The sequence below is a fragment of the Salvelinus sp. IW2-2015 genome, linkage group LG4q.1:29 (assembly GCF_002910315.2).
Source record: "Salvelinus sp. IW2-2015 linkage group LG4q.1:29, ASM291031v2, whole genome shotgun sequence".
NCBI classification, from domain to species: domain Eukaryota; kingdom Metazoa; phylum Chordata; class Actinopteri; order Salmoniformes; family Salmonidae; genus Salvelinus; species Salvelinus sp. IW2-2015.
The window spans coordinates 10,640,915-10,657,098 of record NC_036842.1 but is presented as its reverse complement, the minus strand read 5'-3'; the positions used below and the strand labels follow the sequence as shown (position 1 = coordinate 10,657,098).

General features: G+C 43.0%; 1 protein-coding gene across 2 annotated transcripts; it reads right to left on the bottom strand.

Moving 5' to 3' along the window:
* Window positions 1–1,573: 1,573 nt before the first annotated feature.
* LOC111961425 (excitatory amino acid transporter 1-like) lies at window positions 1,574–12,077 on the bottom strand. 2 transcript variants are annotated; one of them, XM_023983681.2, is made up of 10 exons: window positions 11,892–12,077; window positions 10,790–10,942; window positions 9,682–9,819; window positions 6,263–6,467; window positions 6,089–6,131; window positions 5,093–5,364; window positions 4,183–4,416; window positions 3,715–3,909; window positions 3,450–3,584; window positions 1,574–2,226 (listed from the first exon to the last, which is right to left on the bottom strand). In XM_023983681.2, the coding sequence occupies exons 2-10, from the start codon at window positions 10,926–10,928 to the stop codon at window positions 2,022–2,024; spliced, it is 1,566 nt and encodes a 521-aa protein (XP_023839449.1). In that variant the 5' UTR covers window positions 10,929–10,942; window positions 11,892–12,077; the 3' UTR covers window positions 1,574–2,021. The 2 variants fall into 2 exon arrangements, with proteins under 2 accessions (XP_023839449.1, XP_023839448.1); XM_023983680.2 differs by lacking the exon at window positions 11,892–12,077 and having other exon boundaries at window positions 10,790–10,979.
* Between the last annotated feature and the right edge of the window lie 4,107 nt (window positions 12,078–16,184).

The window sequence follows — 16,184 nt, the reverse complement described above, 5'->3', positions numbered from 1 at the left end:
TCTATAGTTCATKTACACAATAGTTTCATACAATCTCTCTACAGTCAAAAAAATCTTATACACCTGCTATGTTAACAGAATTATATACTAAATAGTGAAGGATATTTCAAATACTAATTTGTCTTAGGGCCGGCTACAAAATAGTGATAACAATGGGATTGTTGGATACATCTCATATACATTTTAACAATATTGTCAGCATCACAGCACCACCTTCCCAAATTGTWTCAATCCTAATAAAGTAAAAAGAAAATTGGAGTTGTCATATTGACAGCATGAAAAAAGGGAAAATAATAAATAACAATCCTCAAGTGCTGTGTATTTTTTATTTAAATTACTCTTTATTGAACCCACGATAAGAAGTTGTTTGTATTTCCACAGAAGCCATTTACACTACATGGCCAAAAGTATGTGGACGTGTGCTCGTCGAACATCTCAGTCCAAAATCATGGGCATTAATATGGAGTTGGTGCCCCCTTTGCTGCTATGGGGAGGCTTTCCACTAGATGTTGGAATATTGCTGCGGGGACTTGCTTCCATTCAGCCACGACAGCATTTGTGAGGTTAGGCACTGATGTTGGGCGATTAGGCCTGGCTCATAGTCAGCGTTCCAATTCATCCCATAGGTGTTWGATGGGGTTGAGGTCAGGGCTCTGTGCAAGCCAGTCAAGTTCTTCCACACTGATCTCGACAAACCATTTCTGTTTGGACCTCGCTTAGTGCACGGGGAGCATTTTCATSCCGAAACAGGAAAGGGCCTTCCCTAAACTGTTGCCACAAAGTTGGAAGCACAGAATCGTCTAGAATGTCATTGTATGATGWAGCATTAAGATTTACCTTCACTGGAACTAAGGGGCCTAGCCCGAACCATGAAAAACAGCCCCAGACCATTATTCCTCCACCATCAAACTTAATAGTTGGCACTATGCATTCATGCAGGTAGCATTCTCCAGGCAGGTAGCGTTCTCCAAACCCAGATTCATCTGTCGGACTGCCAGATGGGGAAGCGTGATTCATCACTCCAGAGAACGCGGTTTCCACTGCTCCAGAGGCCAATGGCAGCGAGCTTTACACCACTCCAGCCAATGCTTGGCATTGCGCATGGTGAGCTTAGGCTTGTGTGCGGCTGCTCGGCCATGGAAACTAATTTCATGAAGCTCCTGACGAACAATTCACGTGATGACGTTACTTCCAGAGGCAATTTGGAACTTGGTAGTGAGTGTTGCAACCGAGGACAGATKATTTTTATGTGCTACGCGCTTCAGCACTTGCCGGTCCCATTCTGTGAGCTTGTGTGGCCTACCACTTCACAATAACAGCGTTTACAGTTGACCGGKGCAGCTCYAGCAGGACAGAAATTTGACAAACTGACTTGTTGGAAAGGTGGCATCCTATGATGGTGACACATTGAAAGTCACTGAGCTCTTCAGTATGGCCATTCTACTGCCAATTTTTGTCTATGGAAATTGCATGGGTGTGTGCTCGATGTTATACACCTGTCAGCAACAGGTGTGGCTAAAATATCCTAATTTGAAAGGRTGACCACATACTTTTRGCCATGTASTGTATATTAGGGCCTAATTTCATTAGTATCAAATGAAATGTGTTCTCTGTTGCATTTTGTGAAGGATATCGCTTGTCCAGTCATTCAAACATATGTTGTCTTTCGATCTTTTTACAAAACACCTTTCTGACATCAACGCCCTCATCAACTTCCTCCTTACTTATACCATTATACCATGTACTTATTCTAGGCCAAGATGACTTAACTCAACACAAAAATAGCCAGAAAAAACACAAAAACAGGAAGCCTATCTATCTTGTAGAGCGGCAGCAGATGTAAGCAATTTGATTGGGCCACTTCAGGGAGATAATTATTTGTTTGTTTGTAAAAGGGACTTTATGAATGACAAAATAACAAAGGAAAGGAAATATGGCACAGTGGCAATAACTGGAAAAATATGACAAAGAATAAAAACAAAACTGAACCAAAATGTGTATGTGTGTGTGTGAGCATTGAGCTACATCTTGGTTTCAGTGCCCGGGCGTTTGGCGTTCTCATAGTCGTTTTCCTGAGAGATGAGCTGGTATGGTTTCTTCCTCTCCTCCAGCACAGCGTTCCCCATCTCCACATCCTTGGCCTGCAGCTCGTGTCGAGATAGGAACTCCACAATGCCTGCCCCAATTGAATCGCCCAAGACGTTTGTCGTGGTACGCAGCCGGTCACTGCAACCCAGAAATAAGGGAAGAAGAAAAAGGTTAACCAGGGGGAGGGAGTCATATACAGTGGGAGGAGAGGTAGAGAGGGTTGCGGGACATTCGTTCATTTAGAAAATAAAACACTATGTCCCCTGGGACGTTTGGTCATGTTAAATGGAACAGTCAACAACTCAAAACATCCACCTGTTTTCTGCTTTTGATGAAAGATAAACTAAACTCTTTAGAATTCTCAGCAAAATAATGTAGATGGGAAATAGGCCACRGCGCTATCAACAGGGATATTTACCATCTACTGTTAAAGAGTAGTCAGAGCACTCCCTATAGGCTATCTCATATTCTAATCACTGTGAGAAACATCCATGTTTTCAGTAAATGAAGCTTTGACTCTGTCTGCACATTCCGTCCATCCTAGTTTAAGGAGAGTGGGGTATTTTCTCACTACCCAATTAGCTGTGTAATTTCTGTGAAGGGGATTCTAATTGAAATTATTAATTTGGGCAACCTAATTATGTTTCTATGTTAAAACTCATTGCAAAAAAATATGTAATTCAAAAAAAAAAAGTGGATCAAGACCCTAGGGATAGTAGTTAAAGGGATAGTTCACCCAAATTACAAAATTACATATTGGTTTCCTTACCCTGTAAGCAGTATACGGACAAGGTATGACAGGATTCCATGCTTTGGTTTAGTTTCCCTGGCACTGTTTTCAAATGCTAACGTTTTAGCATTTGTGGCACAAATCCCATTCAAGTCATTGGACCGATATTAGCATTTTTCACACATCATGTTCAAATAATCTMTAAGTGACTTTGTTGAGCTTCACAATCAATTTTAGATATTTTTGGACTTTTGAATTGCTAATATTGATCACATGACTTGAATAGGATTTTTGCCACAAATGCAAAAATATTACTATTTGTAAACGTTGACTGGGAAGCTAAACCAAAGCATTGATTGCTGTCATACCTTGTCCATAAACTGCTTACAGGGTAAGGAAACCAATATGTAATTTTGKAATTTTGGTGAACTAGTGTCAATAGGGTTGTAGTTGATAAAAAGTTTGACCTTTAAAATGAGAGATAAATGGTTTTCGTTTCAGTTCCAGTCATTAGACAAATTGTATTTCACAAAAAGTATTATGTAGATTTGCACCATAATAGCCTAATCATTAAGAAAATATAGTTCATTTATACTAATTTCTCAATCTGAAAATGGGAAAAATGACTCACAGGAACCAATCAACTGCAATGATGAGGGTAATRTCATCAGTGGGAAGTCCGACAGAGGTCAGCACAATCACCATGGTGACCAGTCCAGCCTGTGGGATCCCAGCAGCTCCAATACTTGCCGCAGTGGCTGTGATGCTGTTTGATAACAGAAAATKACATGTTGATAAATCTTGATAAATCATGTAATTTAGTTGTAAACATATCAACACCCTTTGATTCTGTAAACATAAACCTTGGCTTATAAACCTTAGATACTCATTCACACCTGATTGTGATGATCTGACCTATGTTCATCTCCACGTTGTTAACCTGGGCTATGAAGATGGCTGCCAGAGCCTCGTATAGTGCCGTTCCATCCATGTTGATGGTGGCGCCCACCGGTAACACAAACCGTGTGATGCGCTTATCCACCTTGTTGTTCTCCTCCAGACACTTGAAGGTGATGGGCAGGGTTGCTGAGCTGAGATAAAGATGGAGAGAAACAGGTCGTGTTTGAGTTTGACTGGTTGTTGTTGTTTCTATTAAATCTATTATCCGTATTCGCCATATAAACGTAAGTAATCCTACTAATGGGGATGATAATGCCTCATAGGTTATTCTGAACCACACAATCTGAGCAGGAACCTCCACCTGGCCCTACTACTTTGATACGAGTCGGCCAAGCGAGGCGTGGCTACAGTGTCGGTAGTCAGAGTAGGCCAGGGAGTATAGCAGCAGTGTTCGGGGAACCTACCTGGAGGAGGTTCCCAGGGCTGTGATGAGGGCCTCCACCAGCCCCATGATGAAGATGAAGGGGTTCAGCCGTGTGATGGCGAAGTACAGGCCTGGGAGGATGATGAAAGCATGGATGGAAAGGCCTATGATCACCGTGATGGTGTACATGGCCAGCTGACCACCCATCTCAGTGATGTCATCCATCTCCACGATTTTCCCCGATATGAGGAACAGGATACCGATTGGGGCATACCTGTAGAGCAGAGGGAGGAGAAGTGGTTATGCCAGGGAAGGATAAGGTCACAGTTCAAATGGCCCTACATTCTCAGGATCTTACTTATTTTTCTGTGTAATAGGCCTGAATATGAAAACGATCAGTGCCTTCTGAGACTGCAGGCACGGGCTATGAAATTGCCTTTATTCATAAACAACTTGATTTATATATGTCAAATATCTGACTGGGAATATGTTGATTTAATTGGCACAGTGAACATGTCACTGGTTTTGATTGCAAAGCCTTGCCATTCAGCTGTGGAACCACTTAGCATCAGGATGTTATGTCCTGAGGCGGTTCTGTGTTGGCCAATTATTAGGTGGTGCTCATGCAATTATCTCAGTAGACCTAAATACCTATATCAGATCTCACCTGTATAGAGTTACCAGAGAATTCACAGCAATGCCTCAAGCAAGAGGCTAAATGAAGCCATTTGATTGAATTGAGAGAGAGAGATAAACATAGTACCGCCCCAACTCTGCAGGGACTCCATAGACTTAGCTTTCCAAAGCACAGATGGAAAGATTTATCTGTAACAGATGCATGGGGTTCACATACACACTCACCTAATGAAGATGGGGATTATTGGACCATCATCATAACACACACATCATCTTTATAAACACCCACACACAAACACACACCAAATACTCACCACATGATAATGGCGACCAGCCTCATGATGGCCTCATTGAGGCTGTCGAAGAACTCCCTGAGGGGCTGGCCCTGCTCCTTCATGTTGCCGATGATGAGGCCGAAGCACATGGAGAAGACCACCAGCCCCAGGGCGTTGACCCCGTTCACCGTGCCCGGGATGGGGATCACCTCCTCCCTGGTGATCTGCTCGGTCAGGTTGGTCATGTTGAAGACAGAGTCGTTCACTGTCACCGTCACATGGACGATTCGCTTCCCGTATTTGGTTTTGAACTGGAGGGAAAGAGCCAGTTGTCGTAAGTGATGGGTTAACATTGTCTTGTTAAAGTGATGATAGCRTGTCATCTCCTTTGGTGAAAATTGTACTGAAATATTGTCTTTTGTAATGTTTACTTTATAATCGTTCAGCCATCTATTCAGTAGAGCTCATAAAAAGCCAAGCTGATAGATAAGGTATCGAGGGATTGTAGTCAGACGTGTGCCATTTCGAAAGACTAGAGAGCAAAAAGTCTAAAGGCGCCTGCTCCACTCATCTCAACCTCATAAATTAAACAACCGTCTCTGTATGGCTGGAGCAGTATTCTGTAAGGTCCAGCTGCCYCACTGATGACCCTGTCTGGACCACAAAGCATTTAACCCCCCGTAGACATGGTCTTCCATTACTTATATTGTCCTGCCCCAGCAGCCTCTATATCTCAGTTTCCCGACCATCCTGCCCCCACCATGCTACTATTGGAAGTTGGTCCTTCTTCAGATTTTGTCATTTGTTCCTAGTGGTCAGAATGTTTCTTCCAGTGTAAGTCAACGTCTCCCCTCAGTCCTGGGTTTCTATGTCTCTTAGGGTGATGATTTATCGCTGTTCAGAAATGCCAAAACCAGAAMGTTTCCTCTCAATACAAGCATTTCCTTTGGCAGAATTTGGCAGACCATTTTCCCYATCTGCTGATTGAATGTGAAAATCTGTTTAATTTAGTAACAAAGTCATTAGATGCTTTACCTGCTGTGTGCAGGCCTGGATCATGTTTGGTGGAAACATGTTTCTGAAATTAAAGAGCATGATCATCACAACCAATGAACACTCCAATATTAAGGCAGGAGTACAATGGCAAAATACAGTGCATCTTTCCTCCACTAAACCCCTGACCCTCTTCCTACAGTAGCATGCAGCTACCTGATAAGATCCAGGAAGGCATCGGCAGGGCTGATGTCCTCTATCTTCGACTGTTTCATGAACTCATCCTTAGATCCTTTCCCAGGGTGGATGATGAGCACCACGATGATGCCTATGATGACAGCGATAATGGTGGTGGTCATGTAATACACCACAGCTCGCATACCCATCTTTCCTGAAGCCTTACTGTCCAGCGCTGCCATGCCTGGTYGGGAGAGACAGGGGAGATGTTGTTTAGAAGAACAGTATTATCCCTTTGTGCAATATTTCTAACATTTCTTCATAGTAGTGGCATGATAACACTTGAAATAGCAATTGCTCTCCCTGACCGAGTCTGTATTACCTACATGTTTCAAGCAAACCACCATAGTCCCTGTTCCCAAGAAAGTGAAGGWAACCTGCCTAAATAACTACTGCCCTGTAGCACTCACGTTGGTAGCCATGAAGTGCTTTGAAAGGCTGGTCGTGGCTCACATCAAMACCATCATCCTGGAAACACTAGACCCACTCCAATTCGCATACCGTCCCAACAGATCTACAGATGACGCAATCTCAATYGCACTCCACACTGCCCTTTCCCATCTGAACAAAAGGAACACCTCTGTTCATTGACTACAGCTCAGCGTTCAACACCATATTGCCCACAAAGCTCATCACTAAGCTAAGGACCCTGGGACTTAACACCTCCCTCTGCAACTGGATCCTGGACTTCCTGATRGGCCTCCCCCAGGTGGTACGGGTAGGCAACAACACATCAGACATGCTGATCCTCAACATGGGGGCCGCTTAGGGGTGCGTGCTTAGTCCCCTCCTGTACTCCCTGTTCACCCATGACCGCGTAACCAAGCACGACTCCAACAAAGTTTGAAATTTGCTGATGACACAACGGTGCTAGGCCTGATCACCAACAATGATGAGACAGGCTATAGGGAGGTCAGAGACCTGGCAGTGTGGTGCTAGGACAAAAACCTCTCCCTCAATGTGAGTAAGACAAAGGAGATGATTGTGGACTACAGGAAAAGGCGGGCCGAACACGCACCCATTCAAATCGACGAGGCTGTAGTGGAGCGGGTCAAGAGTTTCAAATTCCTTGGTGTCCACATCACCAACAAATTATCATAGTCCAAACACACCAAGAAAGTTGTGAAGAGTGCATGACAACGCCTTTAMCCCCTCAGGAGACTGAAAAGATTTGGCATGGGTCCCCAGATCCTCAAAAAGGTCTACAGCTGCACCATGGAGAGCATCCTGACCGGTTGGATCACCGCCTGGTATGGCAACTGCTCGGCATCCGACCATAATGCGCTACAGAGGGTAGTGCGTACAGCCCAGTACATCACTGCGGCCAAGCTAACTGCCATCCAGGACCTATTTACCAGGTGGTGTCAGAGGAATGCCCAAAAAATTCAGCCATAAGACTGCTGAACAATTCATCAAATTGCCACCCGGACTATTTGCATTGACCCCCCCCCCCGAGCTGCTACTCGCTTATTATTAAATATGCATAGTCACTTTACCCCTACCTACATGTACAAATGACCTCRACTAACCTGTACCCCCACACATTGACTCTGAACCGGTACCCCCTGTATATAGCCTCATTATTGTTATTTTATTGTCTTCTGTTTTTTCTTTTTTTACTTTAGTTTATTTAGTAAATCTTTTCATAACTCTATTTTCTTAAAACTGCATTGTTGGTTAAGGGCTTGTAAGTATTTCACGGTAAGGCCTACACCTGTTGTATACGGCGCATGTGACAAATAAAATGTGATTTGATATTTATCATCTCATGATAAATATATAAGATATAAGCTGACCTGCTGGAGGATGTAGCCTAATACAAAGAGTAAACGGGTGTGCAAATGAATGGGCTGCCTGACAGTCATCTGACAGAAGTCCTAGTGCGATTGCAAACCAGGCTAGTAGCAAAACATACAGGCAGGTGAAATAATGATGTTCTGCATCTGAAAATAGATCATGGTTATGGTTAGCTTCTGCCTACTGACATCTCTCCCTCACAATCTTACAAAAAGGTCAAGGGGAAGAGAGACGGACAACGAGCCATTATAGAGACCTCAACCTCACAAAGTGTTGCAATAAAGTTAGCTTTGGATTTTCCAAGGTGTCAGGGGCCGTTCTGGTGTGTTATCCCCATTCAGGGGGCTGATGGAGTAAGTATTTTGTTTGTGTAAGCGAGATGTATGTGCTCTTTTAATCCTGTTGGGGGCACTGCCATTAGACAAAACCCTCTCACTCTTTCACACTCTTTCAGCTTCCACTCTCCTTCATCACGCCTCTCTCTCCCACAATCACCTGCTCCACTGTGCTGCTCTCTCGCTCTCTCTCTCTCTATCCTCTCTCTCAGTCCTGGGAAACTTGTCCACTTGCCATGCGCCCATAACAGCATTGCCATGGAAACTGCAAACAAGCCTGTGTGACCACTTTCACAGGGCTAAAGAATTGACTCACGTGGCTTATTTTCAAGGGTTACTACAAAGAGGGAGGATGAAACAAAACTGTACCCCACACATACCTCTCCTTTTCTGCCTTTCTCTCCACAGTTCTACTTTTCCAAGGCAAAAAACCAACATGTTTTTAGGGTGTTTCAAGTGAGATCAAATCAAATTATACTTAATAAACATTCACAACTTCTTTCAAGTGAGTGTTAACACAAATTAGGTTCATTTAAAAAGAAAATGAAGTACAGTACAGATCAGCTCAGCCTTTGAGAAAGGACTAGAGCTTGCTGCTCCAGGTCTAGTTTCAAGATCATGCTGCACATCATACCAAGCTGGGTGCATCATGTGGATCCTAACCTTGTGGAGGACTCAGCCAGATAATAGATGGCATAGTTACATGTCCACTTGTGTACCTGGGCAGTGTGCCTCTTTTCTGGGCCGTGACCTCTTACCGCACCACCCTCCAAACCACTTACGGYATTGTGGTGCTGGGTGGGCATGGAATTCCACTTAACAATACAGCTACGAAGGAAGAGGCGGAGGGGCACTTTGCGTGCTTTTATCCGTGTGAAGCGAAGCAGGASGTAGAAGTGCAAGGGGGTACCCATCCCAAAGCCACCCTCTCAGACCCACAGGCAGTGGGCTTCCGACTGAAAGCTACCTCATCCTTCCGTCTCTCCTCCCTCATTTTAATAGCAAAGAAGCACAATGAAGTGACTGTCTCCATGCCAGAAAGTAGAGGACCAAAGGGAATCTGGAGAAAAATGGTGGCAAGAAATTTCACATGGATCAAKCATAAGTTACAGTACCTGAAAAGTTGTGCCTCGAGCTCCATTGGCATTCCCCCTTTTTCACTGGGTATCCACACCTGTCTTTCAAACACCACTAAGTCTACCCCTCCTCTTTATCATATCTAAATTTGCTTCTGGCGGAGGGCATCAGTATAGTGACTTGGTGTACCTGTGATGAGACTGGATACCAGCAGGGGAAGCACCAGCATCTGCAGCATCCTCATCAGCAGCTCTCCAGGGAAAGAGAAGTACTTCACCTCTCGGTAGGTCATTTTATAGGGACGCAGTGCAAAGCCAAGGATTATACCTGGAGAATCAAAAGGGCTGATCAGTGTGCTGGAAACATGAACATGCAACTGCATATAAAGCAAATGACAATGACAGGATCTGTCTCTCAGTCACATCTAGAATGAGGTTTGTAGGTGAGTCCTCCCTATGGGATTGGGATTACAATAAGAGARCATGGGTTTCAAAGTGTGTGGGTGTGTTGGCGTGAGTATGTTGGCCCATTTCTGTGTACTGTGTATGTAGGCCTATGTTACACTCCCCTACGTATTTATTTGGACAGTGAAGATAAAACTTTTAATTTGTCACTATACTCCAGCATTTGTACATGAATCTTGATGCTACCGTGATTACGGATAATCATGAATGAACCGTGAATAATGATGAGTGAGAAAGTTATAGCTGCACAAAGATCATGCACCCAAAACAGAGAATGTTTTTTTGGGGGGGGTGTGAGCTTTGTTCCTTTAACTTTCTCACTCATCATAATTCACTATTCATTCATGATTATCCATAATCGTGGTAGTATTCACATTGATGTATAATAGAAGTGTTCAGAAACATCTTATATTCTTATTTAAAATAAAAATGACTCCAGAATGACACAATACATTATTCATCGTTCAGTTCCTATCAGGCAAAAAAAATATTATCCGAAACACAAACAAAACAAACTGCAAATGCATCCAACAAGTGTGTAGAGCTGCAATCTTGATGTAGTCATTACGTGCTAGGAGTATGTGACAAAATACTAAACCTTTGACTACTTTAATACACTGTAAGTGCATTTTTCCAAATACTTTTTTTTTTAAAGAGAAAAAAAAGGTGACATTCAGTGCGGTTGCCTCATAGGAAACATTTGATCTCAAATCCAAAATGGTGGTGTATAGAGCCAAATGTACACATTTTAGCTTCACTCTCTAAATAAATACGGAGGAGAGTGTGTGTGAGTGGACTGGGGTGTGGTATTGGAGGTGTGTGTGTTCACTCACCTACAACAACGGCCGCTACAGTAAAGAGCACAAAGGCGTTCTTCTTGAAGAAGGCCTGGACATCTTCCTTAGAGATGTCCTCCACTTTCCTCTTGGCCTTCATGGTCCTTATGTGGATGCCCTCCCGGATCCGCTGCATCCTAGTGTGGGAATCTGAAGCCGGGGGGGTGTCCCCATTACTTTTGGTCATGACTGCAGACAGGACTASGAGTGTCTCACACACCTTTTAGACAGCCAGACAACCTGAACCAATGGGTCTGACCAGCCCTTACTCTGGTGATAGCTACTGGAGAAGAGATGAAATGACACAGAACAAGACACATGCAGTTGAAATGACACATGCAGACATTCACATTGACATTGCAATGCGGTTGATAAGATTAGAGAAAGAAGAATAGCTTATTTTTTCTTATAGCAAATCTGGACCATGTGGTGTGTAGTCAAAATARCAAATGTTTTCATGATAAAATAGTCACACAATCTTGAGAAAAAAGCAAGTATTTTATTCTAAGACAAAAGCTAGCATTTCTTCCCCATGATGAATCCATCCACGACAAGCATCAAAGCCCCTGAACACAGGAAGCATGGAACCCTGCAGGTGCAGATCTGCATCCCTAATACACCCTAGCAACTCATCAGTCTATCCTGGAGAAGATTTATTCATAAAAACACTTGATTAGGAAAAACGTATGCGCACCTGAATAATGGAATAACAAAAACAATCAACTGCGTTTTCTTTAAAGAGATGCACTGCATACTCAACTAAAAGCACCCTACACAATACAACTATGTATCCTTTCATTGGAAAGGCATACTTTTTCAAACAATTGTTTGATTGAAAATGCCAGTTGGTAACACTCTGAACAAACTGCAAATTTTGCTACAAAGATTTTGTTTGCATTTTAATGAATTTAGAAGACGTGGACATGAAAATCTGAACAAAAGGATGATACTTTTCATGCATGGCCACATCAACAGTATGGACCCCTGGCATACAGCTAAAACATCACAAGGGCCACACAGACCTAGTCATTCCATTGGACAACAACACCAACAACTATCTCCTCCTGAGTCCTCAAAAGTGGCAAAACAAAACACTGACCTTTCACCAGTGTAGATGTTCCCTTATTAGACAAACTCCTCTTCCTGATGAGTTATCCTCAGCCTGAGGACAGGTCAGGCAGGCAGAGAGCAACAGTGGTAGAGGCAGGCAGTGGGTCCAGAGGCAGAGAAGGGAGGAGAGATAGAGACTGGGAGATGGAGTGAGATAGACAGGCACATAGAGAATGGGAGGTGTACATATGTTCTCTGAAGACAACTGAGGCAATCCCTCATACTCCCATTCTCTGAAGAGGGAGGAGACTTTCAAACTCAGAAAGAGAGAGGGAAAGATAGAGAGAGGTAAAGGCAGTGGGAGGAGATGGTAGCCCTTCCTATCTCTTTACAATTKGGGGGATGTTATGTCCCTCATTCATTCCAATAAAAGAGTGCCCTGAGTGATGCTCAGAAAGCATGAATTAGTAAGAATATACAGTAGGATATGCTGTATGCAACATGGAACCCAATAGGGTTCTACCTGGAACCAAAAGGATTTCTGGAACCAAAAAAAGTTATCCTATGGGGACAGCCAAATTACCCTTTTGGAACCCTTTTTTTCTCCTCTCCTCCCGCTCCCATTGTCCTCCAAGCTCTCTTTTCCTTTCCCATCTTCCCTCCTCCCCATCCTCTCGTCTATCCTCTTCCCCTCTTTKTCGGGCTATTCAACCCTCACTGGAGTGCTTCAGAAACAGATAAAGCCTGTGGACCCGTAAGCAAGRTCTGCTCGAGGTGTTAGGGCTCTCTCCATCTGCTTTCAATTGGAGCTTTCATCACCAGCAGCAGTGGTTGCTGGCCAGGACTGGACAGTCGGTGCCTAGTGCCATAGGATCAGCATTTGTTTCAAGATACTGTACTTTGAAGTATTGAAGTATCATTCTGAGTGTTTCCCAAAAAGAAGTGTGATGTGTGACAGCGGTACACCATTTCAAATGTGCAGTAAATCTCTATGTCAAATACTGAGCTCTACAACGCTCACCTGCGCAACTAGATGCGAGAAAATTCAAGATCACCTTTACTCCACACACAGAGACACATACAAAACTCAAGATCACCTTTACTCCACACACAGAGAACACATACAAAACTCATAGTCACTTTATATCCACACTACGAGGAGAACATACAAAACTTAGATCAACCTTTACTCCACACACAGAGACACATACAAAACTCAGAGTCACCTTTTTATTCACACACAGAGACACATACAACTCTAGATCACCTTTACTCCACACACAGAGACACATACAAAACTCAAGATCACCTTTACTCCACACACAGAGCACAACAAAACTCTAAGATCACCTTTACTCCACACACAGAGACACATACAAAACTCAAGATCACCTTTACTCCACACACAGAGACACATACAAAACTCTAGATCACCTTTACTCCACACACAGAGACACATACAAAACTCTAAGATCACCTTTACTCCCACACAGAGACGCACATACAAAACTCAAGATCACCTTTACTCCACACACAGAGACACATACAAAACTCTAGATCACCTTTACTCCACACACAGAGACACATCAAAACTCAAAATCACCTTTACTCACACACAGAGACAACAACAAAGCTCTTCGCCCTCCATTTGGACCATAACTTTATCCTCCTGATTTGCGCTTACAAGCAAAAAACTCTTAACAGGAAGTACCAGTGACGCGCTCAGTCCGATGAAGTGCGATCCTAAGCTACAGACTGTTTTTGCTAGCACATATGGATGGCATTGCAGTATTTACACATCAGTCACCGGTTCATTAATTTACTGTAGGGGGGTAAATCAGGGTAACAGAGTGTTTTCTGGTAGCTTTAAACAAATATACTTGAAACAATAGTATACACCTCACACACATGGTTATGGCTTTAAAAAAAATAAGACACATGTACCATGTCACACATAGAGTTGAACTATATGAAAATTTGAGTTTGCATTCCAGTATAAGACTTTATATACATCACAGAAGACTGAATAATAACAAAACCGTTTGACATAAATAACTTTTCATGTTTATTAATGAAGAAATTATGAAAAAATATGAATAACAATCCACCCATGAGGCCATAGAAGGCGCTTTGATCATGTAGACTGCAGGAAAGGGCTACTAAGTGATCGAGTGACCATACGTACATAATCACAACCAGAAGCCATGGATTACGGCAACAGCCACACTGAGCTAAAGGCTAGAGCTGCCGCTTTTAAGGAGCAGAATCACTAACCTGGACGCTTATAAGAAATCCACCTATGCCCTCCAAAGAACCATCAGATAGACAAAGCATCAATACAGGACTAAGATCGAATCCTACTACACCGGCACTGACACTCGTCAGATATGACAGGGCTTGCAAAATATCACAGATTACAAAGGGAAACCCAGCCACAACCTCCACAGTGACATGAGCCTACCAGAYGAGCTAAATACCTTCTATGCTCAGTTTGAGGCAAGCAACATTGAACCATGCGTGAGAGCACCAGTTGTTCCTGACGACTGTGTGATCAAGCTCTCCGTAGACGATGTGAGTAAGACCTTTAAACAGGTTAACATTCACAAGGCGGAAGGGACAGACGGATTACCAGGACGTGTACTCAGAGCATGTGTTGACCAGGTGGTAAGTGTCTTCATGTCACACCCTGACCTTAGAGATCTCTGTTTTTCTGTATATTTTGGTTAGGTCAGGGTATGACTAGGGTGGGTACGCTAGTTTTTGTATGTCTAGGGTTTTTGTATGTCTAGGGGTTTTGTATGTCTATGTTGGCCTGATATGGTTCCCAATCAGAGACAGCTGTTTATCGTTGTCTATGATTGGAGATCATATTTAGGTAGCCATTTTCCTTGTTTGTGTTGTGGGATCTTGTCTACATTGAGTTGCCTGAGTGCACACCTGTAGCTTCACGTTTCATTTGTTCTTTATTGTTTTGTTTTGAGTTTCAGTTGATTAAAATTATGTGGAACTCACGCTGCTCCTTGGTCTCATCATTACAACGATCATGAAACTTCACTGATATTTTCAACCTCTCCCTGACCCAGTCTGTAATACCTACATGTTTTAAGCAGACCACCATAGTCCCAAAACTGCCAAGGTAACCACTCTAAATGACTATTGCCCCGTAGCACTCACATCTGTAGCCATGAAAGGCTGGTCAGGCTCACATCAACACAATCATCCCAGACACCCTGGACCAGCTCCAATTCACATACCACCCAAAAAGATCCACAGATGACGCAATCTCTATTGTACTCCACACTGCCCTTTCCCACTTGGCCAAAAGGACCACCTACATGAGAATGCTGTTAATTGATTACAGCTCAGCGTTCAACACCATACTACCCTCAAAGCTCATCACTAAGTTAAGGTCCCTGGGACTGAATACCTCCCTCTGCAACTGGATCCTGGACTTCCTGACGGCCACCCCCAGGTGTTGAGAGTAAGCAACAACACATCTGCCACACTGATTCTCAAAACGGGGCCCCTCAGGGGTGCGTGTTTAGCCCCTTTCTGTACTCCCTGTTCACCCTTCCTGTACTCCCTGTTTTATCAGTTTCTTTATGAAAATATTTTGCGAGCCGCGAGTTCCTTGATTGCACTCAATCTTCCCCGTTTTTCTATAAATACTTGGTTACTCATCAGTCTCTGCTGAGTCTGGCTCTTGGGTTCACTGTTCCGTTCCCTTTGACACTTATTGCATAACTGTATCATTGAATATTTTAATTGGATACGGTACTGGAAGTCCCTCATTTTTGAGTAATATTCCTTGATTTTCTTTGATGTAGTAAATGTAAATGTTAACACTACATCTGGCGTACTTGTTTACACCTGACTCTAATGTGCATTCTCTGAGCTAAAATTAAGTTCAATAATTTACAATTCTCTGGATCTAAAATGGAAAGTCTCCTTGAAAGAGGTAAGGTGTCAGACCTATTGGGCCAAAATCAATGATAGCCTATATTATAGATAATAGAACGAAAATGAAATAACTTTTAAGAGATTCTGATTTTTGTTTTGAAATACTTTGCTACTATGACACACTTCGCTAGCTACCCACCTCCTTCCTTTCTATTAGCAGTGCACGTAGTAAGTACACTATCATGCTTTCGGGATATGTATTTTTTATTCTGGACCCTACATCACGCACTCCCTCGCTTGATCTTGGTATCCTTATCTTTGTAATTTGTGATTTTTCACCTGTGTGTTTTATCAGTTTCTTTATGCATGCTCGCCCAGCATGCATTTGTAGTCTACTTGTGTGCTGCTCTTGAGCTACTGTAATGGCAGTTATTGCAAATAT